General features: G+C 65.2%; 3 protein-coding genes across 9 annotated transcripts; all 3 read right to left on the bottom strand.

The window, feature by feature from the left end:
- Nucleotides 1–869: 869 nt before the first annotated feature.
- On the bottom strand, nucleotides 870–8006 carry MAN2A2 (mannosidase alpha class 2A member 2). Of its 3 annotated transcripts, none has more exons than XM_085233941.1 (23): nucleotides 7890–8005; nucleotides 7306–7459; nucleotides 6967–7218; nucleotides 6715–6859; nucleotides 6449–6620; nucleotides 6232–6359; nucleotides 5972–6145; nucleotides 5502–5688; nucleotides 5241–5418; nucleotides 4917–5119; nucleotides 4663–4845; nucleotides 4382–4496; nucleotides 4202–4269; nucleotides 3896–4061; nucleotides 3551–3787; nucleotides 3337–3459; nucleotides 3126–3240; nucleotides 2909–3042; nucleotides 2683–2824; nucleotides 2472–2605; nucleotides 1722–1913; nucleotides 1527–1637; nucleotides 870–1163 (listed from the first exon to the last, which is right to left on the bottom strand). In XM_085233941.1, the coding sequence occupies exons 2-23, from the start codon at nucleotides 7435–7437 to the stop codon at nucleotides 1011–1013; spliced, it is 3444 nt and encodes a 1147-aa protein (XP_085090067.1). In that variant the 5' UTR covers nucleotides 7438–7459; nucleotides 7890–8005; the 3' UTR covers nucleotides 870–1010. The 3 variants fall into 3 exon arrangements, with proteins under 3 accessions (XP_085090067.1, XP_085090070.1, XP_085090069.1); XM_085233944.1 differs by lacking the exon at nucleotides 7890–8005 and adding an exon at nucleotides 2166–2243 and having other exon boundaries at nucleotides 7306–7868; XM_085233943.1 differs by lacking the exons at nucleotides 870–1163; nucleotides 1527–1637 and having other exon boundaries at nucleotides 1882–2243; nucleotides 7890–8006.
- Nucleotides 8007–8098: 92 nt separating this feature from the next.
- On the bottom strand, nucleotides 8099–13857 carry FES (FES proto-oncogene, tyrosine kinase). Of its 5 annotated transcripts, none has more exons than XM_085233946.1 (19): nucleotides 13720–13857; nucleotides 12813–13055; nucleotides 12559–12732; nucleotides 12389–12485; nucleotides 12016–12199; nucleotides 11607–11744; nucleotides 11397–11516; nucleotides 11196–11318; nucleotides 10933–11119; nucleotides 10752–10829; nucleotides 10324–10533; nucleotides 9879–10001; nucleotides 9660–9713; nucleotides 9458–9576; nucleotides 9177–9271; nucleotides 8942–9065; nucleotides 8715–8872; nucleotides 8423–8545; nucleotides 8099–8322 (listed from the first exon to the last, which is right to left on the bottom strand). In XM_085233946.1, exons 2-19 carry the CDS (start codon nucleotides 13035–13037, stop codon nucleotides 8180–8182), a joined length of 2475 nt encoding a protein of 824 aa, XP_085090072.1. In that variant the 5' UTR covers nucleotides 13038–13055; nucleotides 13720–13857; the 3' UTR covers nucleotides 8099–8179. The 5 variants fall into 5 exon arrangements, with proteins under 5 accessions (XP_085090072.1, XP_085090071.1, XP_085090075.1 ...); XM_085233945.1 differs by having other exon boundaries at nucleotides 12016–12280; XM_085233949.1 differs by lacking the exon at nucleotides 13720–13857 and having other exon boundaries at nucleotides 12813–13073.
- Nucleotides 13858–15877: 2020 nt separating this feature from the next.
- On the bottom strand, nucleotides 15878–27618 carry FURIN (furin, paired basic amino acid cleaving enzyme). The gene is made up of 16 exons (XM_085234111.1): nucleotides 27479–27618; nucleotides 25651–26020; nucleotides 22743–22841; nucleotides 22091–22186; nucleotides 21854–21982; nucleotides 21517–21593; nucleotides 21099–21187; nucleotides 20748–20920; nucleotides 19775–19987; nucleotides 19587–19687; nucleotides 19400–19503; nucleotides 19195–19312; nucleotides 18155–18334; nucleotides 17952–18076; nucleotides 17584–17700; nucleotides 15878–17512 (listed from the first exon to the last, which is right to left on the bottom strand). Exons 2-16 carry the CDS (start codon nucleotides 25828–25830, stop codon nucleotides 16944–16946), a joined length of 2370 nt encoding a protein of 789 aa, XP_085090237.1. The 5' UTR covers nucleotides 25831–26020; nucleotides 27479–27618; the 3' UTR covers nucleotides 15878–16943.
- Between the last annotated feature and the right edge of the window lie 244 nt (nucleotides 27619–27862).

A 27862-nucleotide genomic window follows, 5' to 3' on the forward strand; every position in this document is an offset into this window, starting at 1 on the left:
CGGGCGGTGGGCCGGGCAGCGGTGCAGGGTGGTGGGCACGCTGTGCCACAGCCTCGGGCAGCAGGGCAGCCTACCCCCGGGTCCCCGCCAGCCGTGCCACTGGCTGGGCTCTGACAGAGCCGCTGCTGGGTGCTTGTGGATGGGCAGGACCGGCCTCCTGCCATCGCCCCAGCTGCACCCCGTGGCCAGAGCCCTAAGCTCTGCCCAACAGCCCCTCGTCCTATGGCTCTGCACCCCATGCAGGTTGTGTGCTGAGTGGTGTGGTGCAAAATGAGGAGCTCATACAGCACCAGCTCCTTGCCCAGCCTTCCTTGAGGGCACCACAGCCCTCCCCCCCAGCACCCTGGCAATAATAATCAGCCCCAGAGGGGACACAGCGTGCAGCATCCGCAGCAACAGGACACAGTGCAGCTTACTGCAGCCTTGGAGGCCCCGTGGAACAGATGGGTTTGGCACTGCCACCAGTACGCAGGAGCAAGGTCTGGCCCCATCCCCCCAGAGCACCGCTCCCACTCACCAGCCCCACCGGTGTGAGAAGCACAGACCAGACGCAGGCCAGGGCTCTTGGAAACAGACTCGTATTTCCTACAAGCTCCAGGTGAGCTCAGGTTCCAGTCCACAGTGCCTGCCTGGCCCCTGGTACCTGCGTGTTGCTGTGCTGTGGTAGCCAGGCTCCAGGTGGGCACCATCCCAGGCAGCTGTGCAAACACAGCAGGGCAGAGTCCATCACGCTGACCCACTGTCACCTTTCTCCGCTCAGAGTAGTGCCCAGCCTGTGCCCTCTGTGCCCAGAATCCAGTAGCCTCTGTGCAGCCCTGCCACAGCAGTTCATTGAAATCTGAGAACACAGAACTAATAAATAAAAAGGCAATAGCCTCTGCAGGTCTGGCACCTCCTGCCGAGCACCAATCGCCTGCTGTGGGCCGTGTAGCCAGGTCTCTGTGGGCTGTGCTGGCACTGCTGCTCCCACGCCGTGCAGCCAGTCTGCTCCCATCCCACTCTGACAGGCACTACCCCAGGCGGATGCGGAAAGTGGCGATTTCCATGGGATGCAGCTGGATGTTGGTGCTGTTGGAGGCTGTGCCCAGCGGGTACATCAGGGTCAGCGAGGTGGGCTGCAAGGAGCCCAGTTCCAGCCCCTGGAACAGGCTGCCCAGAGCCAGCTATGGAGAGACGAGTGGGGTGCTGATGATGAGCAGGACGGGGCAGCCCCACATCCTGCCTACCAGCAGCTGCCCATCCTCTCAGCACCCAGGGCACCATGTTGACCCTGCCAGGGCTCTGCCCTTTCTCATTGCGGAATATAGTGCCCATACAAGGCTCCAGACCCCTGCTGTGCATCCTGCAGTTTTGCCTGGGCAAGGGGCAGAGCTGGCTGGGTGCTGCAGCGTGGGACCTCTGAACAGCCACCAGTTCTGGGACGTTGGTGCTAGGGGTCTGAAGGCCTCTCTTGCCCCTATCCTGGCTTGGCTGGAGAACAGCATGCTTGCGGCAAGCACAGCAGAGCGCCTCAGTGCATCTCCTACCTGGCCCTGGCTGGTGGTGCAGTTAAATCCCAGATTCTTGGCCTCCAAACTGCAGTCAAAGCCTTTGCGGTGCAGAATCAGGGCCGCCTCAGCCGAGGGCAGCGAGTCGTCCTGCAGGAGCAGGGGAAAGGCACGACATGGGCAGCAACACCCCCAGGGTCACCCATCCTCACGCAGCACAGGGCCACGACTCACCTCTGCCTGCAGCGTCCGCAGGTTGAGGATGTGGAAGTCACAGGGGAGGGTGGTGGAGAGGGGTGCGAAGGAGCGCAGGGCCGGCAGGGCTGGCTGCTGAGCCACCGGCAGGACCAGGGCCTCGGCATTCAGATGCATGGAGGTGAGGTGGCTCAGCAGCGAGGGGAAGCTGACCGGGCGGCCGTCCTGTACCTGAAAAAAGCAAAGTCAGCACCGACAGTGCAGCTGCAGCGCCGGGGCCACGGGACCTCCAGCTCCTCAGAGAACCGGCACCGGGCACCCGGACCCCCCGCCACGCACAGCCTCTCCCTCCTTGTCACCCAAACGGCCGCACACCGTGCAGCCTGATGGTCGGACTACAAACCGCTACGGGCCCGGCTAGGCTAGTGGCTAGCAGCTAGTGCACGAGACTGGGGGCAACGGCGAGGCCGGGCCGGCCGTTACCTCAGGGCTGCCGGTCCTGGCGCCAGGGAAGCCCAAGGCTTTAAGCACGGAGGCCAGTTTGGAAAAGAAGCCGGAGCTCTGAACGGGTGAAAGGGTGCAAGGATGGAGAGCAACGAGGTGACAGGACGAGAACACCATGATGAGCAGTGTGATGACAGCATGTCCCCGCAGCAGGACAGCCATCCCGCCCCCCCCACACACAGCCTGGGCACGGCCGCATCCCCTGCAGCCATCCACACGCCGTGCCTTCCACACCACCGTGGGCTCTGAGCAACACTGCCCGACCCCCACACCCTGCCCATGCACCTTGCTGGCGCTGCTGCGGCGCTCCAGGAGGAGGCGGAACCGGTTGCAGGTCCGCTTGTTGTCTTTCAGCCCTTGGCCCAGGCCTCGGTTGTCATCTTGCATGAGGCGCCGGTCCAGGATCACCTCCAGCTGGCCTGCAAAGAGCCCACGCTCCGGTCAGCACCGGCCGGCCGCCCTGCATGGCCCCAACAGCCCCACAGCCCTGCCTCACCACTGCCCAGGCTGGAGACCCCCAGGGCCTGGGCCGTGTGCAGCGTCAGGCGGCTCTGCGTGTCCTGGATGTAGGCCATGGCAGGCATGGGGTAGAAGTTGGCCTGCAGCGGCAGCTTCTGCCGGTACCTGCGGGGCTGGATCTGCCGAGGGACGGGGTCAGGGGGCTCAGCAGCAGAGCACCGTCCCCGTGGGCAGCTCCATCCCTTCCCAGCCTGCTGGCACACCTGGAAGCCGTTGAGGTCTGTGAAGAAGGTGTCGTCGCTCTCGATGTTGGTGCTGAAGCGCATGGCCAGCTCCTTGTTGACATGGTCACGGATGTCCACCAGGCATGACACGTCCAGGGACAGCCCCTCCACCCCTGCGGGCAGCAGCGAGGGTGGGTCCTGTGGGCAGAATCACCCCACGGCCCGGACCTCCCCGCACAGCCTCACATCATCTCACCTGGCACATTGTAGAGTCGCACCACGGTCTGGACATGCTGGTAGTAGCTGGAGACCTCAGAGAAGAGCGGACCTTCCGTCACTCGCACAATGGGGGGGTCCTTGGGGGTGTAGGGCTGTGGGGAAGGAGGGCTGCGCTGAGTCTGCTGCTCCAGGACTATCTCATGGCCGTGGGCACGACTGCCAGCCACGCTCCCCAGGGAGCCCCGTACCTTGGCCTCGCCGTCAGGCAGGAAGAGATAGGCTCCGCTTTTGTCCTTGGAAGGCCGGGTGCCGTAGATGAAGAACTCAGTGCTCACCCGCTGCTCCCGCTCCTCCCCAGCGCAGCGGAGGCTCTGCAGGGTGAAGGTGCACAGCAATGAGCTGCCCTCACATGAGGCAGCGCTGAGGCACCGACCCTCCTTCAATCCCTGGACCTGCCCCCACCTGCAGCAGGCCTGAGCTCCCCGAGAAGCAGCTACGCAGGTGCTGGCTCTCCAGGCAGAAGTCATCAGGGGCGGCCGGGAAGACCTGCACGGGGACAGCCTCCTGCGTGCGCACAATCACGTCCCGGCCGTGCAGGTACAGACGCACAGAGGACTGCAGCGTGGTGTGGCCGTCAAAGGACTTCTGCAGCTGCAGCACACGCAGCCCCAGCGCAGGCAGGCGGGCGAGGATGGAGAGCTGCGGGCGGCAGGAGCCCTGAGCCAGCAGCTCCATGGAAGGCACTCGAGTGCTGCTGCCGGCAGGGCAGGGCCTCGTGGCAGCAGTGGGCAGCGGGGGCCCCCCTACCCGGTAGACGTCAGGCACCGCATCGGTGGCAGAGCTCCAGTGTGCAGAGAGCTGGGCAGGCAGCGGCTGCCCGTCCTCAGACAGCACACGCACATGTGGAGAGTTCACCAGCAGAGGCACCAGGCTCAGGCGTTCCTGCTCCAGTGGGTTGAACACCACCAGGAATCTGTGGGGTGGGGTTGCACGGGGATGGCCACGCTCAGCTCACGGCATCCCGTGTGCCCCGTGCCCTGCAGCACCCAGCGGTGCCATATGCCCATAAACCCCAACCACAACACCCAACTTGGCAGCAAGACTCAGCCCTACCGTGGCGAGGCATCCAGTTTGACAACCGTTCTTTCTGGGAGCGAGTCCTGATTGAGGCGCGTGTCATCCTGAGGAGAGGTGTGAGTCACAGCCAGGCTGTCCCTGTGAGCCCAGCCTGGCTCAGGGATGTGACACCGCCCCAGAGCCCCCAGCCCACATCAGGCAGGCAGTGCAGCTCACCGCACTGAGGAAAGGTGTGGCAGGGTCATAGCGGTACGTGTCCTTGTCCCCCAGCACCAGGTAATGTGCAGCATTGATGATTACACGCTTCAAGTTGGTGAGGGAATGCAGCAGCCTGGGGCATAGCACTGTGCAGAGTGAGCCACAATCTGCGGGCCCCTATACCCATTCCCACACCCATTCCCACACCCATTTCCGCTCCCATTCCCTCACCCAACCCCACGTCCACTGGCCCCTGCCCAAGACAGACCCTGGGGCCGTGCCCTGCCACCCACACGCACCGCACTCCATAGTCAACCACCACGGCCTCCTTGGCGGTGCCGGTGATGGCGTCGTGGTGCTGGAAGAGCCCCAGGTTGCGGCGGGCGCTGCTCAGTAGGCTGTAGTCGGACAGCGGATAACGGCTGTCGGCGCCGGCGCGGCGTGCGTGGGCCAATGCCAGACTGAACAGGAGCTCTGCCCCCCTGCGCAGAGACAGCGTCACCCCCAGCCCTGCCCTGGTACCGGCCCCCCCCAACCCCCTGCGGCCCCTCACCGGAGGTGTGCCTCCAGCACGCGGTCCAGACTCTTGTAGAAGGGCCGGGAGGTGTAGTAGCCAGTCCAGTAGTGGTCCTCCCGGTCCGCGTAGGAGAAGAAATCCCCACTCAGCACAGGGAACCCGGGCGGCCTCATCCCCGGCACGATGCCCGTCTTCTTGTACAGGGCATCGAAGTAGTCAGACAGCGTCCCAAACTGCGCCTGCGGGATGGCGCACAGCTCTGAGCGTGATGCAGAGCTGCGGGGGCTCCTCCCGCTGCCCACCCCCGCCTGCATTCCTCACCACACCGCCCCCAGCTCTGCCCGGCCCTCCTGCACCTGCCTGCACGTGGAGCTGGGGCTGGGCGTTGAGGAAGTCGAAGATGCGCTGGTAGTTGAGGAACTGAGCGTCCCACTCCTGCGGTTTGTCATAGCGGAAATCGTCTCCCAGGGGCACCAGCAGCACTTTGCTGCGGTACAGCTTGGACTTCTTGCGGTACTGGTCCAGCAGGAGCTGAGCTCTGCCGTGGGGTCAGGGCATGAGGCTGGCCGCCGGCAGGAGGTGCGGCTCAGTGCTGCTCAGCCCTGCACTCACAGCACTCACCGCTCCGCCACGTTGGCCTCAGTGATGGCGCGGGGCGGCACCTTCCAGGGACAGTTGATGCGGCCACCCGGTAGGCGCTTAAAGTCAAACTGGCAGCAGATTTTGGGGTCTGGCCCGCAGGTGTGGGGCACATCGTAGCTGTAGAACGGCATCATGTGGCAGAAGATGTCAGTGCTGGAGTCCGGGTCTGCAGGACCAAGGGCAGACAAGCATCAGCAATGGCTCTCCCTCTGCTGTCTCCTAGCAGAGGACCCGGAACACACAGAGAGTGGGGGCACAGCAGATCTGCCAATGGCTCATTCAGGTGTCACCATGGGGCCGTTCCACAGAGCAAAACCACTGAACAGCAGAGCCCCCGCTGCCCCGCACTCCACTCCCCAGCCATGTGGGACAGCGGTCAGCAGCTTTTCCCAGCTGCCACCACTCCTGCAGGTCCCCCCACCCCAGCCACCTCCCCAGCAGCCCCTCACCCCACGTCTGTCTCCACATGAATTCCAGGTTCTGGGTGGCAGCAAAGTGCTTCTTGATGGCATAGTGCACACGCTGGATGACCATGCCTGTCAGGTTGGAGCGCTTCAACAGGTAGGGCATGGTGGAGCTGTACCCAAAGGGGTCGACAGCCCAGCCCGAGCGCGGTGTCACACCTAGGGAACAGGGACCATCAGCACCCCTCACAGGCAGTCCCCCCAGCACCCCACTCCTCCGGCCCTGCGTCCCGCTCAGCTCTCACCAATGTTCTTCTCCAGCCACTGGTGCCCCTCAATTAGCTGGTCGATCATGGCAAAGTAGTGGGAATTCGCCTCGTCGGGCATCACCCAGCCACCTGTCACCATCTCCAGCTGCCCATTTCCCACCAGCCTGCAAAGGGCACCCGGGGACACGGTCAGCAGTGCAGTGAGCCATGGCAGAGCCCTCCTCAGGACACGGACAGGCAGTGTGGGCCCTACCTCCGCACTGCAGCCCGCTTCTGGGCACTGATGTTATCCCACCACTTGGAGAAGAAGGAGATCTCAGACCAGATGAAGCGTCGGCGCGGGTCCTCCTGCATCTTCAGCACCATGCTGTTGAGGATGTGCTGCGTCTGGTCATAGTAGTACTTGTCAAAGGTCTTGATCCAGCCTGCCAGCACAAGGGGGTGGTCACAGGGGCCTATCGGGCACAGCAGGAGTTGGGATGGCTCCTCCCCTCCGTCTGCTTTCGCCCCACTCCTCACCGGGGTCATTGTGGGAGTGCGGCACCACGAACACCTGCAGGGGCTCAGCGTCCCACTCATTGGGCTCGTAGGTGATGTCGAAGCCCTGCTTCCAAACACCACCGTCCTGGTTGTCAAATGGCAGCAGGGAGTAAACGGCCAGCATCTGCCGGGGAAGAGAGCTCGGGATGGACCACAGCCCCCAGCAGCGTGCAGCCGCCGGGCTCCTCTCTCCCCGCACGGAGCGCTGCGGAGCCCTCCCAAGGCCCTCACCTGCAGGTCGGGGCTCTCGCCTTTGGCCCCCAGGGCAAACTGGCAGTCCTGCGGGGAGACGGCGAGGAAGCTGGGGCGGCTCTCGGGGGGCAGCGCCCAGGAGCCGTTGTCGCGACGGGGCGGTGCGGGCTGCCCGTCGGCGTGCGCCGTCAGCTCCAGCACCGAGTCCTTGATGTGGCTGATGATCTCGTGGTTCTCCTCCAGCAGCTGCTCCAGCTGCTCGATGCGGTTCTGCAGCACCGAGATCTGGCTCTGGGGACGCGGGCGCTGCGGTCAGTGCGGCGTTCTGCCCCGGGGCTCCCGGCCCGCACGATCCCCGCCCGCCCCGCAGCCGCTCACCCGGGGGAAGTTCCCCCCGCTCTGGTGGCGCGCGGGGTCGTGCTGCACGCGGTCCAGCATCAGGTAGAGGGAGAAGACGGCCACGCAGAAGATGGCAGCTCCGCACACCGTCACCTGCTTCTTCAGCTTCATCCCGCAGCGCCGCGGGGCACACCTGGTGCGGGCGGAGGGCGCAGAGGCAGCCTCGGCTCCGGACGCGTCCGCCGCGCCGTACCCGGGACCCCCGCGGTGCCGCCTCCCCCTCCCCCGCCCGTGCCCTTTGCGTCCCGCTCAGTCTGATCCGGGGTATTTATAGCGGCTGACGCCAAGCCGAAGGCAGAACGCGGCCCCCGTTCGGGGCCGGCCCTCAGCCGCGGTGGGGGGGGGACGGGGAGCGGGGGGAGCCGGGGGCTGCGCCGGGGAGTCGGGGGGAGGCCGGGGCCGTGCGGCCCGCAGCAGGGCCGGAGCCGGGAGAAGGGGCGGGCGGAGCGGGAGTCCCGCGGCCCCGGCGCAGGGACGGAGCGGAAGGGCGGGGGGCGACCCGCGGGGGGCCGTGCCGGGCCGGAGCCGTGCGGCGCGGTTCCCCCTCTCCGCCCCGCGCTTACCCTGCGCGGCTCCGCGGCCCGGCCCCGTCCTCACATCGCGCCCGGCCTCCGCCGGCTGCCGCGGCCGCGATGGGCCAAACCCCGCCCGCCGCTCCGCCCACCCGCCCGCCGGGACGCGGCGCCGACGGCACCGGAGCTCGGGGCGGAGCGGTGGCAACGAGCCCGGATCGCGCCGCGCCGCCCGGCGGAGCCCACGACGGACGCGGTGCTGCAGAGCCGGCTTTTATTCCGCAGGAGCGCGGCGCGGAGCTCCGCGCGTCCGGCCCCGCCGCCCGGGCGGGCGCAGCCGCTCAGCGGTGCCGTTTGCGGATGGCGATGAGGTCCTGGTGGACGGCGCCGAAGCTCGGCCGCCTGCGGGGGTCGTACTCCCAGCAGCGCTGCATCAGGCGGTACACGTCCTCGGGGCAATGCTCGGGGGGCTCCAGCCGCACGCCTGTGGGCGGCAGGGATGGACGGGGAGGACGGACGGCGGCCCCGGTCCCGCGGTCCCGTCGGGAACGGCTCGAGGTCCCCCGGCCGCGCTCCCCGCTCACCCTGCTCGATGGCCTCGCGCGTCTGCTGGTTGCTGAGGTTGGCGTAGGGCACGGCGCCCAGGCTGAAGGCCTCCCACAGCAGGATCCCGAAGCTCCACACGTCGCTCTCCGAGCTGTACCGGCCTGGGGATGTGGTGGGCAGTGGGGGCCGATCACACCGCTGCCCGGTCGGAGCCCCTCTCCCGGCCACCCTCCCCGAGAGGGTGCAGGATGCTGCCGCCCAATCTCCGGCATTCCACAGCACAGCCCGCCCGCTTCTCTGTGCCCAGGCTATGCCCATGCCACCACGTACCGTAATTCAGAGCCTCAGGGGCAGTCCACTTCACGGGGATCTGCTTCATGCCCCCCGTGGAGGCATAGATACCATCCTCTTCCTGCCGTGACATCCCGAAATCGCTGATTTTCAGGGTGTTCTTCTCTGTCACCAGGCAGTTGCGGGCAGCCAGGTCCCTGGAGGGGCTCGAGGTCATCAGCTGTGCACCCATTAATGGGGCCCCAGCTCCTGTGCCCCCAGCCCACCTGTGGATGCAGCGCTTGCTCTCCAGGTACTCCATGCCCGCCGCGGCATTCTCTGTCATCTTGATCAGCTCCCTCACCTTCAGGTGGGGCCCCTCGCTGCGCAGGAAGCTCAGGAAATCCCCCCCTGCAACGCAGAGCATGGAGCTGTTGGCGGCTGCCGCAGCGCAGTGCGGTGAGGCGGTGCGGCGGGCTGAGCTCACTCACACACCGGGGCTGCAGAGGCCGCGGGACTCACCCTGCACCAGCTCCATGACAATGTAGATGGGCTGCTTCTGGGTGCAGACGCCGATGAGCCGGACGATGTTGGGATGGTTGTACTGCTTGAGGATCCTGCGGGGACAACAAACGGCACTGCGAGCAGGCGGGGGCCCATCTGCCCCCAGCACAGCCGCCTCTGGGCCGTCCCAGGGACTCTGCCCAGCCGGCGCTCGGCCACAGCAGCGCTGCACGTGGGTTTGAGCAGCCCCGAGTCCTTAGGGCTCACAGACGGGCCGGGACAGTGACAGCCACACAGACCTGGCTTCCTGCAGGAACTTGGCCTTCAGCTCGGGCGGCAGGGTTTCCCGGCAGGATTTCACTGCCACGGGGGTGTTGTCAGCACGCAGGCGGCCGCTGAACACCTCCCCAAAGTTCCCCTGCCGAGGGACACGGAGGTGTCGGCCGAGCTGCCGATGGGCTCCCACAGCTGCGCTGCTGCCAGGACCAGCACCCAGCTCACCCGGCCAATGCGCTCCCCCAGCAGCACGTCCTCATGGTTGAGCACCCACTTGTCCTGTGGGCAGCAGACCCGAGGTCGGTGAGCAGCCCCCAGCTCCGGCAGCATTTCCCCATGCCCTGCAGCTCCCCCTCGTGCGGATTTGTCACGCAGGCGGATGGAGGCAGCTGCTGGGGCTGTGCTCTGCGCAGGGCTCCGCCGCCTCCCGCTGCCCACCCTCACCTTGAGCACAGCTCTGGTCAGGACGATGCCACTCTTGCGGGTGATGGGCTGCTGGCTCTGCAGCAGGTGGTCGATGAGCAGCGGGATGGTGGGAAAACCGTCACCCTCCAGCCTGTACAGGTTCTGCAGAGAGGGAAGGCTGCGGGGTCACCTCACCTCTGTGTGCCCACGGGGTGGAATGCGTGCATGGGGAACTGCACACGCGTTGTGTGTGAACGCGTTGGGTGCATGCATGAGGTTGCACACTTGCGCATGGCACAAGCTTGTGTTCATATGCACGATGCAGGCTCGCACTCTATGCTCCAGGTTGGGTCCATGCAAGGACACACACGGAGTCACGGCCACACGCACACATCCCGTGCACTGACCCCTGTGGCTGCACATCCAGGGCAGAGCTCCAGCACCTGCCCACTGCCAGGCCTCCCCCGGTGCCACGGTCACTCACATCAGCAGCCTGGATGATGAAGTGCCGGGGCTGCCCGTCCCACAGCACACTGAGCACATACTCCTGCTTCCCCTGGCTCTCCCGCACCAGGAAGTCCCCGCTGCAGCTCAGCAGCTCCTGCACCTCCGAGCGTGGGATGGCCCCATGGTACCAGGCCTGCTGGCACAGCGGCTTCTGCACCTCCGGGATGAGGGGCACGGGAGGTGGCAGCTGGGTGAAGACGAGGTGAGCCCAGCCGTGCCCCCGGGTCCTGCAGCAGTGCAGGGGGAAGGGGCAGCAGGGCAGAGGAGCTGCTGCAGTGTGGGGAGCGGGGCTGGAGAGCAACGGAAGCAGGGCTGCAGGGCAGGAGAGGAGGGGTAGTGGGTCCCGAGGGACTGGGAGGCTCGTCAGAGCAGGGTCAGAGTGGCTGCAGGTGCCCAGGGCCTCACCGAGAACCTGGAACCGAAGATGCCCGAGATGTGGTTCTTGATGGTCTCCAGCGCAGTCACCCCACTGCGCTCCTGATCCTGGGGGAAAACATGCTCTGTCTCCCAGAGGGACATGGTGTGGAGCCACTGGAGCCCAGCTGGCCCCAGCCCTGTGGTTCTGGTGGCCGTGGGCGGGACTCACCGTGGAGGACACTGACTGCTGGTCCTCCTGCAGGGGCAAGGCGGCAGGGGGTTCCCCTGAGCCCAGCTCCGCCAGCTTGTTGGCCAGCATATCCCGCTGTGCCTGCAGCTTGGCCTGGGCACAGAGGCAGCCCTGCAGCTGCTGCTGGGCCTCCTGCAGCCCCTGCCTCTTGCCCAGCAAGTGCACCCTGGGGATGGGATGTAGCAGGCTCACCTCCTGCCCACCCAGCCCCCAGCCCAGCCCTGCCACCCACTGCACCTCACCGCTCCCCAGGGCTCAGCGCCAGCTCCTCGCCCTGCAGCTCAGCCTGCAGCTCCCACACCCGCTGCTCCTTGCTGTTCACTGCCTCCCTACTGGCCAACAGCTCCTCCTCGATGGATGTCAGGCTGCAAGGACATGGGTGCTGAATGGGTGCTGAGCCACGTGCCTGCCACCCCCAATGCCCGTGTCCCAGCCACACTCACGAGTGCTGCACGCTCTCAATGGTCAGCTCATTCAGCTGCAGCTCCCCTGGCTCCAGGCCCTCTGTCTCCTCCAGCAAGCTCTCATCAAAGGCCACTGCCGGCGGTACCTCAGAGTCATACCTGCAGGACCCGGTGCAGCACCGATGCTTACTCTGCTGCGTCCACCCAGTGACACTGTGCTGCACCTTGCTCACAGCCATGCCGCCGTACCTGTGGCACTGAACAAAGCTGCTGTACTCAGTGGTGGGGTCGATCATCTCGATGGCGTGGGCAACCTCCTGGTGGATGGCCAGCACGTCCTCCTGCACCAGGCTGCTGATGCTATAGTACTCCCCAAGAATCTCCTTCCTGCAGGGATGCACATGCTGGGAGCTGCCACCCTCCCGAGCCCCTTGGCCTCCCACTGCCTGGGATGGCTGCTCCTGGGGTGCGCCCAGCCCCGGCCACGTAGCTCTGACCCCATCTGTGATGGCTTCGGTGCCAGGGAAAGGCATGAATGGGGTAGGCAATGAGGACAGCGCCTGAGGCCAGGAGGGGGAGGGAACACCTCCAGTTCTTGAGGGCAAAAAGGGTGCAGGAAGAGAGGGATTGCTGGGGTGGAGCAGCGGGGTGCTCTTACAGAACAAGGACCATCTCCTGCTGCAGGCTGTAGAGGGACTCGTGCAGGGTGGGCAGCGCACGCTGGTAGTGGTGCTGGTGGTGCAACGCGGCCGCCTGTACAGCCAGCACGTACTGGTTGTGCATGGCATAGAGCTTCCAGAGGCTGCGCACGTACTTTTCCTTCGCCTTTTCCCGCTCCTTGTCTGCAGGGAGTTGCCGTGGGGGACACCCACCCCTCAGCACTCCCACTGCATCCCCAGGGCTGTGCCGTGGGCCCCCTAGGGCTGCGGGGGGTCTGGATGTCCTCAGCACGCTGGTGGGGCTCAAGGGGAGCCGGTAGGGGACACGGCAGGGCACGGCAGGAGGTGCGTGGGGATGGGGCTGGCACCTACCTTTGCTGGCCTCCTGGTACTTGCGCCTGGCCTGGGTGCTGTCACGCACCAGGCTGCGGTACTGTGCCTTCAGCTTCTCCATTTCCTGCTGCGTGGTCTGCAGAGGAGGTACCATCAGCAGGGCTGGTTCAGGCTGAGGGTCGAGACCCCCACTGCCCATAGGGCCCTACCCGGGCATACTCTTGGCTGAGCTGCTGCCACTGCTCACTAAAGGCCTTGCGAAGCTGCTGCTTGTCACGGATCAGCATGCTCAGCTTGGCCAGCGGCCCTGCTGCCAGCTCCTCTGCGTGCCGCCGCAGCGTCTGGCTCAGTGTCTCTGTCTGGCTTGCCAGGATCCACCACGACTGCGGGACGGGGTGTCAGCACAGCGTGGGGCTGGCCATCCGCTTGTGCCGGGTCTGGGGGTGCACTGAATTGTCCCCACCTCCCCGATCCGGCTGCTGTGGTCGGTGGCACGGAGCTGCCCCAGGCCCTCCTGTTTCTCCAGCTGAGAGAACATGTGGTGCAGCATCCCCGCGTACTCCCGGTCGCTCTTGGCACGCTGTGACATCCACTTCTTCATCAGCTCCAGGAGGCGCAGCTCGCTGTCCTGCAGCTGCAGCAGTGCACTGTGCCCCTTTGGGCACCACAGCTCCGGCCCGAAGCCCATGGCACTGGTGGGATGGGGCTGCAGAGCAGTTGGGCAGCCTGAGCCGTGGCTCTGAAGCCCGCGTGGTGCTCAGCTGTGGCCAGGGCCTTTTTGCCTCCCGTGCCCCCCCCACAGCTGCGCCCTGGCCAGCCCTGGGGCTGCGTTGCCAAGGGCAGAGTGTGCCCTGCACAATCTGCCTTGCAAAACACATTCAAAGCATCTGGGAGGGCTGCTTGCACCCAGAGTGGAACGTGGGCTGCCACAGGGACAGTGCCAGGGAGAAAGAAGCAAGGAAGCATGGGGTCAAAAACCTGCATCACTCTGCCATGTGACCAAGGGCAGAGGCACGGTGCCCCCGCCACAGCCAGGAACCCTGGCCCCACACGGCTCCAGCAGCTCTGACCCCACCTTGCCCTATCACGGAGTCACCCCTGTGCCTATGTCAGGGACAGCCAGGCAGTGAGGGGAACAGTGCGTCGAGCTTTGGGGGAAAGCGCCAAGCCTGGAGGTGTCCCTGCACATGGCCCTGGGGTGCCCAGCCATGCAGCAGTGGAGCAGCCAGCAGCGGGAGGGTGCTGCTCCACGCATTACAAGATGTCCCAGCACAGACCACCACCCAATAGAGGAACGGGGCAATAACCCCCCCAGCCCTACAGAGGGGTCCCCATCCCGTCAGCGTGTTGCTGGTCACGGTGCCTCCAACCTGCGTGTGCCGCCAGGTCCCCGCTGCAGCGCTGGTGCTGGTGTGTTCCTGGGGCTGGGGCTGGTGCAACTGACCTGACGCAGCTCCGGCACCCAGAGAGGAACAGGAAACCCTGCACTGACCATACAGCCATTGCGAGATTTCCTGCGCTTCCTCCCCTCCCTGCCAGTTTGCCATATTCGGGGCCAACCGTGTCACGCAGCCTCGCTGCGGCTGTCAGCCCCCAGCCCCGCTGCCTCTGCTGACAGTCGTGCACCAAGGCCTTTCTCTGCAGGATTTGGCCTGCAGGACCCCAGGGATCTTTTTTGGCTGGGCCAGGCTGCAGTGCACTGCCCTTGTGGACCCTGTCCTCAGCCCAGACCCCTCAGGGGTTTGACCCAGCAAAGCCTTTTCAGCCATCCCTGTGCTTGCAGCCTCTCTCCCTGTCCCCGCTTCAGGGGCTAGTGAGGCACCCAGGGCTCTGTGCAGCTCTATGGAAGGGCACCATTCTAACGCTACCCCTCGAGCGCGGCCCTCAGACACAGCAGCTCATGCATGGGCACTCACGGAGCTGTGCCTCAGCACACTGTGATGCTCCCAGGGTGCCTGCAGCCTTGGGCAGACTGCAAAGCTTCACCCCTCGGCACTGCTGCATGTGCTCCAGCTGCAGCTTAGCCCAGCAGCCTCATTGGAACCCCCTCCTCTGCCAAGCAGTGCCTTCTGGCCCCAAGGTGATACTGTGGTCACCTGCAAGATACAAGTAAGTTGTTTCCACTTCATAAGGAAGTTCCTGACTTGCCTTCCCATGGTTGAGCAATGCCTTGGTGGTCACAATCAAGGAAGACAACAACGTCACAACGCATCAAGCGCAGCAGTGGGCAGCACAGCACGGCGCAGCACAGCATGGCGTGCCGTGCTGCTGGAGCTCCTGGGCACTGTTGGTTCTGGTCACCCTGGAAACAGCCTTTCTCACAGCACATTTCAAGGTCAGAGCAGAATCACTGCAGCTGCTCTGTGCAGTGGCACATGCTGACCTGCCTCCGGCCACCGCTGCCTGACCCCAAAGCCCATCCTGGAATATGGTTTTATTTTCTGAGCTGCTGGTCGTACAGCAGTGTCCATGTGCACAACTTGCTCCTTGGACATCTGCAGCATCTGCTCACATTCAGCGAGTGCTGTGCCAGCTCACAATTTATCCCAGCCCAGCGTTACCTGGCTTTTCCTGTGCAGAGCAGGCTGTCCCTGCTGGCATGGGGCTGGCACTGGGCTCTGAGCTCCACAGGGCTGGGACCTGACTGTGCCACGTCTGTGAGGTCGGCTGAGCTGCAGGGCCCTATCTGTGACCATGACTGCAGACAGCCCCGCTCTCCAGCAGCCCTGACCGCTGCCTGCAGCAGAAAGGTCACTGCGGGCTGTGTTGCAGCTCACCCAGTTTCACATCCTTCACCCCCTCTTTCACAGCAGAGCTCAGTGCTGCTCTGCTGCATGGGGCTGCACAGGCACTGCACAGCCAGTGGCCGCATCCCACCTGCAGTGCCCGTTTGCTCCTGCCTGGAGCCACCGGCTCAGCCCTTTGCTGATGGCAGCGGGTGCGTGGCTGCAGCACAGCTCCAGGCAGGAGAGAGAGGAGAGAGCCATGGCAGCAGCTCCTGCAGCCATGTGCACACAACAGAGAACTGCTCGTGACCACAGGAAGATGCTGTGGCCAGGACGGCACGATGGGCTCTGCAGAGAGGAGCTGCCTCCACGCAAGCATGTGAGGGACGCAGCTCAGGGCTTGCCCTGGGGCCAGGGGCACAGTGAGGCTGGGTCTGGCTCTGCCTGCAGCATGCAGCCCATCCATAGTGGGAGCAGGGCTGGGGACACCTGGCTACTCACCCCAGGCTGCCCACGTGCTGCAGCTGAAGGGGTTGCACTGGGCACGTTGCTGCAGCGTGAGCTCTGCAGCCTGCTGCCCCACCTCGCTGCAGCCAAGATTAGTTCCCCTCATCACGGGTTTATGATTGGCAGCTGCTTCCCGTCACTCAGGTGAGTGGGATGACTGCCGCCTGGGTGCCAGCACACCTTCAGCCCCCATCTCCCAGCTCTGAGGGGAGGAGGGGAGCAGGGGTGGTCTCAGCCCTGCCCAGGGCCCCCCACAACCTCGGGGCAGCAGGACACACAGCACAGGCAGCGGAGCTGGTTTGCATAGTTCTGAACATTTAATAACTCAGTCTCTCTAGCGTTATATCCACATCCATTAAATTAAAAACGGGCTCAGGAGGCAGCTCCCGGCTGATTAAATTACAAGAAAAAATTACTGTGCACCAAAAAGTTATTATAGAAAAATAGTCCTGTGCCCCCCGCCAGCAGCTCCGTCCATGGGCCAGGGTTGGCGTGAGGCAGGCAGGAGCCCGTGCCATGGCCCCGGTGTGCAGCGGTGGTGGACGGCAAAGGGGCAGGCGGCACCGACCCCCACCATGTAGGGAGGGGGCTGAGGGTGGGGGGGTGCCTAGGGTTCTGGGGGGGAACAGAACGGATTGTCACCAAATGGGGGAAAGGCACATCGGGGCCGGGGTGGTGGGACCGGGGCTGCAGCACAGTAGGCTCTGCCCGGCCTTGTCAGGGTGCGGTCAGAGCCGGGTGCAGCGGGTACCAGCGCTGCCCAACAGACCCAGCAGCACCGCAGCCCTGCTCGGGGCAGAACAGGGGCTGCTGCTGAGCGGGGGGCCCTCTCCACACTGAGGGCACAGCCTTGGGGAAGGCGTTGCCATGCCCACACCCTCCATCACTGGGCTCCGATCCGCGCTGCAGGTGGCTGTGGTGGGATAGGCAGCAGCGGGCAAGGAGGTAGGGGGCTCAGGCCTGGCCATTATTGCTGTTGAAGGGCACGAGTGGAGGCAGACGGGCCCTGGGGAGGTGGCGGGGAGCCTCAGGTAGCCCGGTCAGGGCAACACCAACAAGGGCGCCCAGCCCCCATCCCTGCAGCCACGTGTGGCCCCCAGCAACCGCCGGCCCAGGGTAAGGAACGTGGCTGCCGGCACAGAGGCAGCATCAGGGTCTGGCCACACACCAGCACAGGGCACAGCATGGACACGAGGCTGTGAGAGATGGTCTGGGACGGGGACAGCGCAGGGCTGAGGACGGTTCCAGCGGTGGGGAGCCCAGAATGCTGTGGAGGCGGACGGGGGCAGAGTCCAGGCCCCTCGGCCTCGCCTGCCCTGGCCCCGTGGCGCCAGGAGGAGAAGGGAGGGGCGGAGGGCTCATCAAAGGGCACTTTGGTCTCTGATGAAGGCAGTCCTCTCGTTGTGCACTTCGCACTCCTCAATGTCCGACTCGGAAAGGCCCTCCTCCTGCCAGATGTCGGAGGGCAGCCCCTTATAGGAGATGATGCCGCTGTCCAGGGCGTAGACCTTCACGCCCCGCAGGCTGAACCCGGAGCGCACTTGCAGCACCAGGAAGACGGTGATGAAGATGACAACGATGAGAACGCAGCTGAGGCTGGCAATGAGGACGAGCGGGTTGGCTGGTGGGGGAGCCTCAGGCTGCCCCTCACCCTCTGCCAGGGCGGGGGATGCACGGCTGCTCTGTGTCTGGTGGGAGCAGGAGAGGTCCAAGCTGCTGAAGTGGGAGTGCGCGGGGCAGGTCAGGCACTGGTTGGGGCCGGGCCCCGTGCAGGTGGCGCAGGAGGGGTGGCAGGGCAGGCAGAGCTGGGGTGTGATGGGCTCCATGCTGTTCTCCAGGTTGTAGTGTGTGCTCTGCACGCCAGGTGCGAAGCCGGGGGGGCAGCGCTTCAGGCAGCTCTTCTGGTGCAGGTAGTATCCTTCTTCACAGACTGAAGAAGAGAAGGGTCAGCACAGAGGGGGTCATCCGCACACCCACACCCACACGGGACCTTGCACTCACCCACGCAGGTCTGGCTGGGGGTCAGGGTCTTGCAACCACTGCTCTCCAGCTGGTTGGAGAGTCCAGGGGGGTCGGTGGCCGTCCCGTACAGCACCAGCGTGAACTTGGTCAGCGTGCCTGGAACAACATGGGGTCAGTGTCAGTAGTGCACCCAGGGACCTCGTACAGAGAGGGTGGGCACCAACACCACCAGGGGCAGCACAAGGACCACGGGGACACCTCCGTGAACAAGCACAGATGGGGTTGCGGGGGACAGGCCACCTCAGAGCCCCCCCAACCAAAGCAGCTCCGTCTCCTCCCCAACCGGGTCACTGAACAGCACCAGGTGCCAGCAGGATGCAGGCGCTGCTCCTGTTGCCGTGCCCTACCGTAGTTGTTGGCATCACTAGTGTTCTCAATCTCCAGCAGCCACTCCCCGGACGGATCCTCGTCCCACGAGTGCGTCGTCATGAAGGCCCAGTCATTGAAGCCATCGGCCGAGTAGTCATGGGGTCTGGGGAGAGAGGAGATGGTGTGGGCGACACAGCTGGGCACCCGCTGCCAGCTGCCATCCCACTGCCCAGGCACCGACCTGGCGGCCAGGAGGGTAGAGCGGGTGCCCATGGGGCTGACGAGGTGGATGGCCAGGTCCCCCCGCCGGTTGTAGGACAGCGTCAGCCGGGCCTGTGCGTGCTCCAGCCGGCTGATGTAGTTGGCCTTCCCTAAGCAGGCGTCAACCTTCCGCCGCACCTCCAGGCGCTTCCCGATGTCCCTGCCGAGGAACAGAGTGAACCCGGTGCCCCCAGAGAGGCTGCGGCAGTGCGCAGGGCCCCGCACGCCCCCAGGAGCTGCCAGCTGCTCTCCAGCTCCACACCAAGCGGTGCAGCTGGAGATAATCCCGGGGCAGCTGACAGCCTCTTTCCACCGCCAGGATGGGGCAGGAAGCAGCAACCAAGCAGCACATCCCAACTCCCAGGAAACCAGCGGCAAGGAGGGTTCCGCTCTGCTGAGCACGCGTTAAATCGCACTCTGTGCCAGCTGTGAATGGGGCCTTTCTTCAGCAGCCAGGGGCCAGCTCCACCCCCGTGCAGCGCGGCCAGGGATGGACAGGCACGGCCCGCCATGGCCCGCAGCTCGCCAGCCCTGCTGCTGGCGCAGGACACGGCCGCGGGAGCGGGGATGGGCAGGGAAGGGGCTGGCGCCTGCCCACAGGGCCCAGGCCCAGGGGAGCAGGGCAGGGCGGCAGCAGAGACAGGGCCGTGCCTCCCCCAGCCCAGGGCCTGCCCCCCAGGCCTGGCACCGCCCTGGCCGCAGACGGGACTCGGCAGATGCTGTGCTGCGGCGGTGGCCAAGCAGGAGTAAAAGGAGCTTCTGTCCGACCCCTGAAAGCCCCTCTGTCTGACGATGACTCGCACTGGCTGCTCCCAAAACCGCGGCGTCCCAGCCCAGAAGCCTCCTGGCTGCACCCTGCCCAGCCCGGCTGTGGCGGCTGGCGTCCAGAGCAGTTCTGCGCTCCCCAGCCCTGCCCAGCAGCAGAGCCCAGCACCCCCCGTTCCCTTCCTGGTGCTCCCGCACAGGGCCGCGCACGGGGCAGATGCCAAGCAGTGCCTGCCTGGGCTCACCAGCCCTTACTTGGGCTCCGCGAGGACGTCGATGACACATTTCCTCTGGGGTCCCACCGTGATCCAGTTCCTGGCCAGGCTTACCATGGCCCCGGCATCCAGCAGGCCGTAGCCGTAGGAGTGGCTGACTGTAGGGACAGCAGGGTAAGTGCCGCACCCTGAGGCCTCCTGAGCCCCAGGGCTGTTGTGGGCACCGAGCCCCTGCCCCCCGGTACCTTTGCGGCCAACGCCATTGGTGACCCAGTCATTGGCATTGAGGTGCGCCGGCTTCGAGGTCTGCACCACCAGGTGCTGCATGTCCCGCCAGGTTAGGTTCTTGCTGCGGGGAGACAAGAGGCTTAGGTACCAGCATGAGGCACCCCTGCAGCCCCCAGCCCGGCTCTGCTCCACGCCCAGCCTTACTTTGCCTCCAGGGCAAGAGCAATGATCCCAGCAGCTAGAGGCGCTGAGGCCGATGTCCCCGTGTGCGATTCAGTGCACTTCTGTCTCAGGTCAGTTGTCACCTGCAAGGAACAGACACGCTAAGGTGGTGCCGTGCTTCCCCAGTCCGTCCCATGTGCCCCGAGCCCACAGCCCCTCGGGGCACTCACGATCTGCTTCTCATTCTGGTTGCCACTACTGTAAGTGGTGGCGAGGGTGGAGGAGCAGGCCTCGCTGTACCAGGGCACGTTGCCATACTGGGTGGTGCTGCTGATGGACAGTGTGTAGATGCTGTTGGTGTAACCATCACAGTTGCAGCTGTCGTGTTCGCGGCCCCCGTTTCCAGATGCCCAGACGAAGATGGAGCCCAGCCCCCCACGTCCCTGACAACAAAGGCAGAGTAAGCACTGGTGTCCATGCAGCATGCAGCTCGTGGCACACCGAGCACCACAGAGCATGGCAGGCAGCTGGGACCCAGCGAGGGCACGGTGCTGCCAGCTGATGCGGCAGGACGTGGAAACAGCGGCCACAGGAGCTGCCCCGGATGGCATCGGTGGCAGAGGCACTGCAGAATTGGTTTTCCCAAGAACAGATGTCTTTCTCTGCTCAGAAATCACCCAGGCTGGCTGCACGGTTGTGTGCAACTCCCAGCACCCTGCGGCCCCATGGCAGCTCTGCAGGACTGCCCACTGAGTGCCATGGCTCTGTTCACAGTGCAGGGGGCAGAGCTGACGCTGTGTGGGGATCTGCCAGCAGCATGCCCACGTTTCCATGTGGGGAATCCCAGGCAGAATGCAGCGCAGGATTGCACCACGGCTATGCTGAGGCTGAGCTGACAGCTGGGGACAGTGGGGAAGCATGGGTGGTGGCAGGGGTGAGGTGAGTGGACAGAGCAAAGGAGGGCCCAGCAGGGCTCCAGGGAGGTACTGCCCCACTTCATGTGAGCTTTCAGAGCACAGAAAACAGGGCGGCTCCGGAGAGAGGAGTACCCTGAGCAGGAAGGGCCCTGACTCAGAGCTGCAGTGCAGGAAGAACCAGAAAAACCAACAGAGCCTGATCCCGGAGATGGGCCAGGTGACAGCTCACTGCGGGAAGGCTGTGACAACACCGGAGCTCAGCTGGCCCCAGGAAACTAACACTCACCTGGCTGACCCCTCGGAAGAAGGCCTCCTCTGCCAGCCGGGCCGGGCCATCCACCGTCTTGCCATCATCCTCAGGGCCCCAGCTGGCACTGTAGATGTGGATGTGGTTGGGATTGAGGCCCAGGGAATGGGCCTCCACAGCATCCGTCACCTCCCCATCCAGCATGCGCACGCCTAGGGCCAGAGAGCAGACATCACGGGTGGCCACGCTCCACAGGGCAGAGGTGCCACCAGCGAGAGCTCTCCGAGCTGCTGGAGCTGCAGGCTGTCGCAGGCTGTCCTGGCAGCAACACCGAGGGAGCAGACACCTGCTGCAGGCTCTGCTCCTGACGCATGACAGGGTGGCACCCACCTCCAATCCGGGCATTGTAAGCCACACCGACGCCACAGATCCCATTGTTTGCTACAGCAGCGACTTCCCCAGCGCATCGAGTGCCATGCCTGCAGTTAGAACAGCACCAAGCACTCAGATGGGCAGTGAGGAACACCAGCTGCAGATGGTGGGATTGGCACCCAAACTGTCTCCATTCCCCCAAATGGAGCGGCTGACAAAGCCCAACCCACAGAAATGGGCACTGCAGAGCTGTGTCTGCCCTTCTCTGGGGAGGGGCACAGCACAGTCTGTGCTAGCTCTGGGTAGTCCCGAAGGACGTTACCGACATCAGAAAATGAGGGGGAGTTCTGCATGGGGCACCACCCCCACCCCCTCTTGAAATCCACGAGGGCCAGTGCTGCCCACTGAGGACTGACCTGGGCTCTGCCATCCTCACCTGTTGTCGTTCATCTGTGTGTAACGGGGCTGTGGGTCTGGGTCCTGGTCATTGACATCAAAGCTTGCCCCTGGATCCTGGAAGGCAGACCTGGCAGTCAGAAGTGTCTGGCTTGGCCAGCAAGTCCCACCTCCCCAGTGCCATGCTGGTACCACATGCCCCACTGCTGCGCTGAGTCAGGGAGCAGGTTTCTGACTCACCCCTGTTGCTGTACCCTACATGCGCCCATGGCAGGCACGAACCCTGCACCTGCACCATGCAGCTCTGGAGCTGCAGTGAGCAGGCACCAGCCCTGCACAGGCTCCTGTGCACCACCCAGGGATTGCCCCACACTTACGTAGTTGGCCTCCAGGTCAGGGTGGTTCTTTTCAATGCCATCATCCAGGATGGAAACAACAATGCCTTTGCCCGTGTAACCCTGCTCCCAGGCCTGACGCACGTTCAAGTCCCGCTGGTTTGTGTTGTACTGCAGAAAGAAGTCCTGACACTGTCAGCCATGCCCAACTGCTGGTGCTGTGATGAGCGTCACAGCCAAGAGCAGCTGCCACCTCCACACCCCTCACTCCAGACTCACCAGGTACCACTGCTGCGGGAACTTGGGGTCTGTGGGCTCCATGAAAATGTCTCGCTTGGTCCTGCGCTTTGCCACCTGCTGCTCAAGCCAGTGCACCTGGCACAGAGAGGGCATGAGGCTCCCCCTGTTCCCACTGCCGTCCTTGCGCCCAGAAGCAGCCAACAGTGCCAGTGCTGCAGCATTCCAACCAGTCAGCGGCCCAGGACCCTCCTGACCTCCCCTGCTCTCAGCCTCATTGACACCTGCTCTGCTCCAGCACGCAAGGCAGAGCACCAAGCTCTGCACAGCACTGAACACCTGGCAGCCGCCACACCGCACGCCCTGCTGCACCCAGGGCAGGCAGACTGTGTGTGTGCCCGGCCACTGGGCTGCAGCCAGAGCGTGGGGATGGCTTCCATCCTGCCACAGAGCCATGCTGGGAGCCCCAAGCAAGGGGAAGGAAAGCCCTCCAGGGGGCCATGGCCGTCCCGCACCCACGGCTGCCTGCAGGCAGCAGTGCTGGCTCTGCTTCCCTCCACCCTTGCTGGCCACGTGCCAGGTTCCCCAGCTCTCCCCAGCCTCTAAATGCACAGCATCGAGGCAGTTCAGCCCATTCTGTGCCCAGTGCTGGCCTATGCTGGGTGAGGGGTCCCACCGGCAGCCCCCCACCTACCTGTGGCTCCCTTGCCAAACGGCTGTGCCAGGGCTGGTGGGGTGAAAGGGAGCGCTTCACCACGCCACGGTGCTGGAAGTGGTAATAGTCACCAAAAATCTGGAGCAGAAGAAGGAACAGGACGGATATGAGTGTCTAGCTTCCCCATCCCCCACCGGCACCCTCAGCCCCAAATACCAGTAAGTATGTAACAGTCCGACCAAGCTGCAGCCAGGGCAGGGGGAGCTGAGTCTCAGTTCTTCCTTATGTTTGCCTAAGACAGGGCACTCTCTGAGCACCCAGGAAGCTCTGGTTCCTAATCTGCGTATCTGTCCTGGGGCAAAGAGTCACACAGTTGTCCCATCCAGGACAGGCACTGCCAGCTACGGAGCCATGCAGTGCTGTCCCAGCTCAGCCCCCAGATACAAGAGCATGGCTTAGGCTCAGGGCAGCTACACAGCCACCGGCATGGCCCCAGCTGGCCCAAGATGCCTTCTGGCCTCCCTGCTAGTTATTTTTAAACCTGAAGCCCTCTCCAGTCCTGCCATGTCCTCATCCCTTTCCGCATGTCCTGCAAGCCATGTGGGGGAAAGAGACTATGCTTTCACCCGCCCGCTGGGAGCCAGGGCATAACCCCACCACCCAGACTAATGAGGGCTGAGGGGAGAGGATGATCCTCTCTCTGAGCACCCCAGGCTGCAACACAGAAGCTTGGTTACCTTTAAGGACAGCCCTAAGTGCTTATCGGACCTCTGCACATGTGTGTCATCATCCTGGCCAGCACACAGCCAGCCCGAGCAGGCAGCGATAGGAAGGATGCCCTGCGTGGCTAACAGGCACCCACAACCCCAAGACAGCAAACGCCAAGCACCACACCTCATCCCAAAGCCTCTCGGTGCTCTCCTGGGTGCAGGAACACGCCTCGGCACCTGTGGAGGGGCACGTTCAACCCACCTCCCTACTCCTGCCTGGAGTCACAGGCAGCAAGACAAGGCCCTGCCCAGGGTGGGGAATCACTCACCCCGCACATCTGGGGTGAGACACCCCTGTGCCAGGCTGGCTCCCAACGCCCTCATCCCTCCACAGGCATGAACAGAGCCCCGACTGTTCTGCAAGGAGAGCTTGGCTCTGCCCGGTCACTCGGCTGGATTAGGTCTGCACAGGCGCTGCGGTGACAGCCAGGAGCTGCCAGCCCACGCGCTGCCATCCTAATCCCCACAGTCCCTGTCCTCAGCAAGGACGGCGCTGCCCCCAGCCCCGTGCAGCCCCACTGCTCAGTGCTGATCCTGTACGAGTGGTGCCGACTCGCACAGCTCACCCCATACTGCCCACGACCGTTCCTTGCCTCTGTCCCACATCCTACAGACACCATCCATTCGGTCCTCTGCAAGGCCACTGGCCCCAGGCACATGTCTGCGGATTGCAGCCCATTCCCGGCTCCTCCGTCCCTGCTGGCCCAGGGGACCACAGTCCCTCGGCCGCCGCCCACCCCGGCTCTGCGGGCAGAGGTGGGGCTGGGGCTCAGCAGGACAGCACATCTCTGAGGGCGGCGCCTAGGCACGCACGGAGGGCAGGGTCCTCCCAGACACAGATTCGGGCCTCTCCCTGGGGCACAGCCATTAGAGCCTGCTCCTCCCACCCCCACCCGGCCTCGTCCTGTTCCGCAGCACCAGCACCCCGGGAACAACTTCTGGGGAGCACAGTGTGAGCACTCAGACACCTCCCGCTCCCGGCCCCATCCCACAGCACAGACACCAGGATGGGCTCCAGGGTGGCAGAGTCGTGCCAAGACCCGCACCTCCAGCTCAGCTGAGCCCACATCTCCCTTTGGGGCTCTGCTGTACGTCTGCTCCACCACAGCTCAGCACTGGGCAGGCTGGGAGCCAGGTGGCTGAAGGCAGCTCAGCCCTATGTCTCACTCTCAGGGTTCTTGGCAGGACCCGGCCCACCAGAATGAGCACAGATCTCTTCTTGAAGAGCCTGATACACACCCTTCTTCCCAACACGCACAGAAGGACCGCAGGCTCCCTGAACAAGCTGCACCCACAGCCATGCCAGGGCCACGTTCGGGTGGCAGGACGAGTCACAGCCAGCTGCCATGGCGGTCATCCTCCCACACTCCCAGCAGCTGGCTCCCAGCGAGGTCCTGACACCGCAGCCACAAGTTGTGCAACTTCCTCTGGGATTTCACCCCTCGCTTCCTTCCTGCGGGAGCCAGCGTGGCCCAGCCAAGTGCCTGACCTTGGGAGAGCGGGCTCTGTGTGCCGGGGCAGCAGTGTTCACACCGCACCCAGCATCCACACTGTACCACATGGTGCCAGCGGAACCACACAGGCTCTGATCCGCCAGCTGCTGGTTCCACCGTTCACACCAACCTCACAGCTCCCATCAGTCCAACCTGGCCCCGGGGCTCACCCCAGGCTCCGTGCGGCAGCGCCCAGCTCCCTCCACCCCAATTGGCCTGGCCAATGAGAATGGCACATGACACATAACAGGGTCGTGCGTCCTGCCCACAGCTCCACAGAGCACAGCCCACAGCCAGTATGAAGAGCTGAGACCTACGAACAGCCAGGACCACGAGGAACACAGTCCCACACTCCCCAAGCACTGCTCACCCAGCTGCAGGGACGGCACTGACACAGCCCCGTTCCCACACTGGCTGACAGCAGAGAAAGCTGAGTGTGGCGGGACCTGCTGACACAGGACTGCTGAAGGGCAGCACAAGGGCCAAGGACATGCGGTGCTGTCAGACCCTCTCGCCTTCAGCAACGTACAGCAACCTCAGCACTCCCAATATGGGATGGGCTTTTCCCCCCTCCACCTCCCACAGGCAGCGCATGCTATGCCATGCCATGCTGTCCCCTGCCTGGACTGCAGCAGAGTGATGGAGGACACCACTCCCAAGGCAAAAGGGGAGTGAGGGACTTACCGGGCCCAGGTTAAGGAATCCATGCTTCCTGGCCAGCCGGTTGGCCTCCAGCGGCCCAGCGGGGACGAGCACAGCCCAGGTGTTGGTGTAAATACGCTGGGCCAACACCTCTTGGGCCAGGAGAACAAGGGCAACCACCAGAGTCCAGAGCAGGAGCAGCGAGCAGGGCCTCAGATCCATCAGAGTATCGGGGATCTTCTACCACAGCACGAGGTCCAGGCGGCGGCGGCTCCCACGTCAGCGCCCTGCGGCACACCGGGCCCCGCTCTGCCCCGCTGGCCCCTGCGCAGCCCAACAGACCATGGGGACGGGGCCGTGACGGCAGCAGGAGGGCAGCGGCGGACACAGAGCACCGGGATGGCAGCACGGCCTGCGGGAGAGGGGGGGTCAGAGCAGGACAGGGCTGCGCCAGCCCTGCCGCGGCCCATGGTTGCAGGGCTACCAGAAGGGCTCCGCAGCGGCACAGAGCTGTTGTTTACCTCACTTATTGCCCAATGTGTACTTATGCTCTAAGCTTACAACCATGGAAGGCAGAGTGGGAGACGGGCACAGAAAGAGTGGAGGAAATAGAGCCCGTGCTTCCTGCCGCCACCTAGCACGGACAGGGCACGGGGCGGGGAGCTGCCAGGTGAGCCCCGCCAGCCTCATGCCAGGAGGCACAAGGAGATGCTCCAGGTGCTGTGCTGAGGACCTGAGCACCGGTTCCCGGAGGGGGAGTAGCTGCAGCCCCCGCCCCAGCATTCCTGAACACAGGGACCTCGGGCACAGCAAGGTGGTTCCATGGCCGAGGGTACACGAGGGACTCCCAGAAACACACGAGCTGCAGTGGGAAAAACAGGACAGCAGAAGGAGAAGCTGCAGCAGCCCTTGCCCTCAGCTCGCAGCACCCCAGGCCCAGCAGCTCGCTAGCAGGCAACAATCCGGCCAACAGTGCTATGCTGCCTATCACCATCCACAGCTCTGCCCTTCCCCAGGAGCAGAACATGGGGACACCGGTGTGACTCATCTCCAAAACAGGGAGGAAACAGGCAGAGGGACCGGGAAAAAGGTGCACTATCACCTCTGGCAGCACCGCACAGCCAGGAGATATTTGAGGGGAGGTCACCAGAGGTGTCAGAGCGGGAGCGAGGGGCCGGGCAGCGCTGGGGGCCACAGGCAGAGCGTGCCTCGCCGCAGCACAGCGCGGAGCCCGTCGGCAGCCCACGAAGGTGCCCGGAGCAGCACAGCAGCACGACGCCAGGCAGGAGCCGCGGTCCGAGGCTGCGCCACGGCCTAAAGCACAGCTAGCTCGCAGAGGGCAGCGCTCCCCGAGCCCCGGAGGAGATGAACAGTGGCCGCAGAGGAGCGGCGGAAAGCCCGAGGAGACTCCGCGTGCCGGCGTCCATCCCCCGCCCCGAGCCGCGCACCGGGCACCGGGCACCGGGCACCGGGCAGCCCTCCGGCGCTGCGCCCCGAGGCCACCGCTGCCGAGGAAGCGCGGCGGGACGGCTCCGCCCGCCCGGAGCTCTGCCCGCAGCCCGCAGCTCCGCACCCGCAGCCCTCCGTCCGCCCCGGGGCAACGAACGGCGACGCGGCCTCGGGCCCGGAGCGCCCCGCGGGGCCGCGGAGCGGATCGCCGGGACCCGGCCGGGCGGATCTCGCCCCGCGGGCGGCGGGGGCGGCGCGGGGCGGGGTGGAGGCGGCGGCGCCCGCCCGAGGGGCTCCGGGTGGCCGCGGCGCCTCCTCCTCCTCCTCCTCCTCCTCCTCCTCTTCCTCCCGCCGCCCCGCCGCCCCCGAGCGCCCCCCGCCCGGAGCTGTCAGACCCGGCCCGGCCGCCCCCGGCCCTTACCGCGGCGGCGCCGCCTCGCTCTCCCGTCCCGCCGGCGGCCCGGGCCCTTCTGTCGGTGGCGCCGCGTCACGGCGCGGGGCAACCCCGAGCGCCCGCCCCGGAGCCGGGCCCGGCCCAGGCAGGGGCGGCCGGGGCGGGCGGCGGGGCCGCTTGTTTACCTCGCGCGGCTGTCAGCGCCGCCCGCTCGGCCCCGCTCGGCTCGGCCGCCACGGCGCACCCGGCCCCGCACGGCGCGGCACGGCCGCCGCTCCGCCGGGCGCCGCCGGATGCCGTCACCGCCGCCCGCCCCGCCCGCCCCGCCGCGGCACCGGCGCCGCCGGCCCCGGGCCCGGCCCCGCGTGCGGCCCGGCTGACTCCGGCGTGAGGCCGGGGCTCGGAGCCGCC

This window comes from Meleagris gallopavo, chromosome 12 (genome assembly GCF_905368555.1).
Source record: "Meleagris gallopavo chromosome 12, MGAL_WU_HG_1.1, whole genome shotgun sequence".
In the NCBI taxonomy this organism is placed as follows: domain Eukaryota; kingdom Metazoa; phylum Chordata; class Aves; order Galliformes; family Phasianidae; genus Meleagris; species Meleagris gallopavo.